At 34.4% G+C, this 4626-nt stretch overlaps 1 protein-coding gene across 1 annotated transcript in view; it reads right to left on the bottom strand.

Moving 5' to 3' along the window:
- Window positions 1–3586, bottom strand: part of LOC119667642 (DNA N6-methyl adenine demethylase-like) — a 21776-nt gene extending 18190 nt beyond the window's left edge. The window contains exons 1-2 of the mRNA XM_038076948.1: window positions 1862–3586; window positions 1647–1787 (exon numbers count right to left, since the gene is read on the bottom strand). Coding sequence (XP_037932876.1) covers window positions 1647–1787; window positions 1862–3484 — 1764 coding nt within the window. The 5' untranslated portion in view covers window positions 3485–3586. The remainder of the gene's footprint in view (window positions 1–1646; window positions 1788–1861) is intronic.
- Between the last annotated feature and the right edge of the window lie 1040 nt (window positions 3587–4626).

Below are 4626 nucleotides of genomic sequence, written 5' to 3'. Positions count from 1 at the left end.
GGCCAATGTAGTACAGAAACCTTTGTATTGCATTCTTTTCAACAATTATTATAAAAATTGTGGAAACTTAGACGAAAAGGAAGTAATCACTCATTTTCTCTGACATCGTCCAGTTTTGGTCATCAGATAGGACAGATTAGTGGAAAGTATTTTTTTCTACAGTTGTCGTACTGGAAAACGGCAAGTACAAATGTTTCATCAAACTATATATACTCAAGAGTGGGTGGAATCTTATCGTCGTGAGAGAAACAGGGTTTAAAACTTATAAGAATTGGTCGTGTAGGAGATAATCTGGTATTACAATCGACCAAACAAATATATTGCACTCTTGGTAAAAATAAAATTTTTTAATATTGATGTTTAAATTCACTTCGAAATTGTGTAAAAATAATAAAATAGTGAAACTTCAAATATATATAAAGTTGAAGAGTTGAAAGACAATGTACTGGAATCTTATCGTCGTGAGAGAAACACAGTTTTAAACTTATAAGAAGTGGTCGTGTAGGAGATAACCTGGTATTACAATCGACCAAACAAGTATATTGCGTTCTTGGTAAAAATAAAATTTTTTAATATTGATGTTTAAATTCACTTCGAAATTGTGTAAAAATAATAAAATAGTGAAACTTCAAATATATATAAAGTTGAAGAGTTGAGAGACAATGTATTATTCGCATTATATTTTCTTTTTTGAAAATTTGTTTGAATTATTTTTCTCCTTCTTGTTACTTCATACTTTTTATCTCACAGTGACCTGTTTTTCGTATTATTTTGTTAAAACTTCTTATTTCCTTTGCGCCAGTTACATGATTTAAAGTCGTTAAAGAGATTTTAAGTAAATAATGTAATGAGCGAAAACAATCGAAGCAATGCACCTGCTTCATAATACATGAACCACGCCACTGCCTCGGGTCATACAACTCTGCCATTCACAGTTTTTGCATTTGCGGTAGGAAAAATATGTAAAAAATTTTAAAATTTTTGCTTGAACATAATTTATGTCATTTTGTGATAAATTAAAAACGGAAGTATGCGGAGAGACATTGTTAACGCAGTATCTACTGCAAGAAACCTCAATTCGTACGCGCGGTTATCTGAAGGAAGTACGAAAAAAGTCGACACAACGAATCCTGTTTATGTGGCACAACAAAGCGGAGTATCTTTTCGATGTTTGGCGCAAATTTTGTATTTTTGTATTTTTGCGAAGTGGCAAACCTGAAATAATTGGGCATGTACAAGGCTTTAGGGGCATTTAAGTGCCACGGATATTTTGTAGGATAATAACCGCACGGCTTGAAACCTGTTCCATGCAGTGCGGTACGGGAGTTACTATATTTGAAACGGTTCTCCTTTGAAACAGTTAAAGTAAATTGTTATATTGTAGCTCATTATTTATAAAAGGCGCGTTTTTTGGCCTTTCAGTTTTTTCTTCTTTCACAAAGAGTTTTCGACTTTATTTGCTTTATTTTTTTCTTTTCTTTTTTCAATTTGTTTTACTAAAATATTTCATTGTGAAACATCTGTTCACTAAACAATCGTAAATTTTTGTACTTCATATTGAGTCTACTGACCCTCTATCATCACTAACACATCAATTGAATGGAAACAAAAGTAAGGTAAAGAGTTCAATATATTATGGCACTTACCTTTTTCTCGGTGAGTTTTTCGCAGCGCCGTTGTTTGCAGATCTGATGACTCTTGTCATTACGACACGGTGCACATTCGCCGCAGTTGTCTTTGCGTTGACAGCCGATGCATTCGCCGCAACGCTTGCGTTTCTTCTTCGACTGAAAGACAGACGTTTGATTAGACTTAAGCAAAAGATTATTTGTTGAAACTAGATTTTCTCTCAAAAACTCACCTGTTTCTCAGTGCCGTTAGTGTCATTACTGTCACCCATGCCTAAAGCGCTTAAGGGACTCTTAAAATTGGCTGTACTTGATACAGCGTCCACTTGTCCCGGATTGCTAGGATCAACATCCATAGCACTGGCTTCAGATTCAGCACTGGATTCAAGCGAATTAGCACGATTTTTCCGCCGTTCCTTCTTACGCGCATCTACACGTGTTATGGGTGAATTAAGTTCCTTTTCCACCTTGATGCGCGTAGTTGTCGTCGGAGTGGGCGTATGCGACTGTGTTGTATGTGGTGTATGCGGTCCTGTGCTATTCGTATGCGTAGAATGTGGCGTGTGATAGCCGACACCACCATTTGTTGCGTCCATCATAGAGGAAGTGTTGCCATCATATGAGGGCGTCGGTGTATGCATACCCATAGGCGTAGTTGCAATATTTTGGTTGTTTGACAGGGCAGTTAGGCCGTTGCCATTATTGAGATCAAATGTTGTATGCAAAGATTCCTTCTTAGAGAGGCCACTGTGCGTGAGCTGTGAATTTGCACCAATATGTGTAGCCGGTGTTAAAGTCGAAGTTGGCGGAGGTAATGCGGCTGAGGCATAAGAAGTTGTTAATGGTTGATATAAACCTAAATGATGACGTCCATCATCCAACGCCGTGCCACTCCCATAAGCAGCAGTCGTACTTTGTAGAGTAGTAGCAGCTGGTGGAAGTGCAGCTGGCACTAGCGGATACGTGGCACGATGGTGCGGATGCGTATTTACTGCGCTAAGTGGGTGATGAAATGTATTGGGCGGTGGTGGTGGCGGAGCACCTAGGGCAGAAAATGAACTTGCTGGTGGCGTTATACTTGTCTGTAGACCGCTCAATTGTGTTAGTGGCGAACCAACACTCACCATGCCCGGTGAGCTAACTGATATGCTAGCTGGTGACATGGCGACAGTTTGCAGTGAAGACATAGAGGGCGGCAGTGTTGCTGACAGTGAAGCAGCATCTGCCATTAATTGATCGTTATAGCCATGAAATTGACTTTGAAATGAGGGCAGCTTCGAGAATGGCTCGAAGCCGCCTTTCGTTGTGTCCTTTGTATCCATTTCCCAAGGACGTGTGTAATTATTATTGCTATTGCCGTTCGTTTGAGATTGATTCACTGGATCATTTCCATTGTTCGCATCATTGCTGTTGGCATTCGAGTTACTGTTGCTCGTTGAGTTGGGGGTGGTTGATTGTGTTGATTGAGTTGTTGACTGTTGATGTTGTGTTGTGGTATTGGGCGGTGGCGCTGTAGGCTGTTGAGGTTGTTGTTGCAGATTATTTGTTGTTTGCGATAGTTGTTGTTGGCGTGCATAGTAATCCCAATGTTGCTGCTGCTGCTGCTGTTGCTGTTGTTGCACCTGCTGATAGTGCAAATGCTGCTGTTGCTGTTGATGATGCAATGGTAGCAAATGTTGTTGTTGCTGTGGATGCTGCTGTGGATGTTGATAGGTTTGCGTCGTGTAATGTTGACTCAAACTGCTCAAATGATTCAAATGCGAGTTGTGCAAATTTGAAGCTGTTGTTAAAGGATTTGTTGTTGCAGACGTTTCTACTGTACCGCCGCTTGTTTGAGCAATTATTGAAGACGCCATTTAAGTGCGAACACTAGCATGGCTGAGCGTGCTAATCAACCAATGACGATGATGAAAAGTTTAGATTTAGAGTGAGATTTTTCAATTTAATTTTTAATATTCGTTAATATTTTTATTCTTTAATAATTAAATTCGTGTATCCTTCGTTAAGATTACTTTTTAAAAATTAATTTGGGGATTTTGTAAAGTTGTTTTATTAGATTTTGTACACTTTATATTTGTGCTGTTTTTATAAAAAAAATTTGTAGGTTTTTTTTGCAAAAGTTTTATTTTGTACACTGAATTTTTCACTTTGAGGTAGTTTTTTCTTAAAAAAATTCTTTTGTTTTTAATATTAAATTTGAACTTTTTTGAACTCACTGGTTTTTAATTAATAATTTTTTTTATTTTCATCAGAATTTTTGTAGATAAATTTCTACATAATATTTAATTATTGTTATTAAATTATTTTATATTAAATATTTATTAAATATCTTATATATGATTTAATTTCTAATTTGTAATTTGTATTTTGTAATTTGTAATTGCTTTGTTGTAATTTAATAAATTTAATATTTTGTATTTAACGTTGCCTATGCGTATTGTGATTTAATTGTTGATAATTGCGTATATGTTTAATAATTTTTTTATATTTTTATTTTTTAATAATTACTTTATTTAATAATATTATTGCTATTAGAATTCGTAGATGTGCAACTTTTAAAAATTTGTAAAATTTGTTGTGTATGGTTTGTTAGCTTTTGCTTTTTAAGTTCGGTATTTGTACTTTTTTGTTTGTAGATATTTAATTATATATATATATTAAATTCAAAAATTTGTATTTTGTAATTTGTATGTAAACGGCAATTATTAATATTACTACTAAAATTTGTAAGTTGTGTAATCGCTACTATTTTTCTATAATAATTTTATTTCGTTTTTAATATTTTTAGAAAAACTTTTAAAATTTGTATTTAAAACAATGTTTCAAATTTAAACGATATTTAATAATTAATTTTTTTTTTGGTTTGTTTTCAGACTTTTAAACTTTGTATAATTTTGCTTAAAATTTTATTAAATTTTTTTGTTTTTTTTTTATTTTTAATTTTTAATAAATTATTGAACTGCTGCTATTGCGTTGCGAAATACGTTTGAACTTTTGT

The sequence above is a fragment of the Teleopsis dalmanni genome, chromosome 1 (assembly GCF_002237135.1).
Source record: "Teleopsis dalmanni isolate 2A chromosome 1, ASM223713v2, whole genome shotgun sequence".
NCBI lineage: Eukaryota > Metazoa > Arthropoda > Insecta > Diptera > Diopsidae > Teleopsis > Teleopsis dalmanni.
Note: the sequence above shows the minus strand (reverse complement) of the source record. Positions and strands in the feature narration are given on the sequence as shown.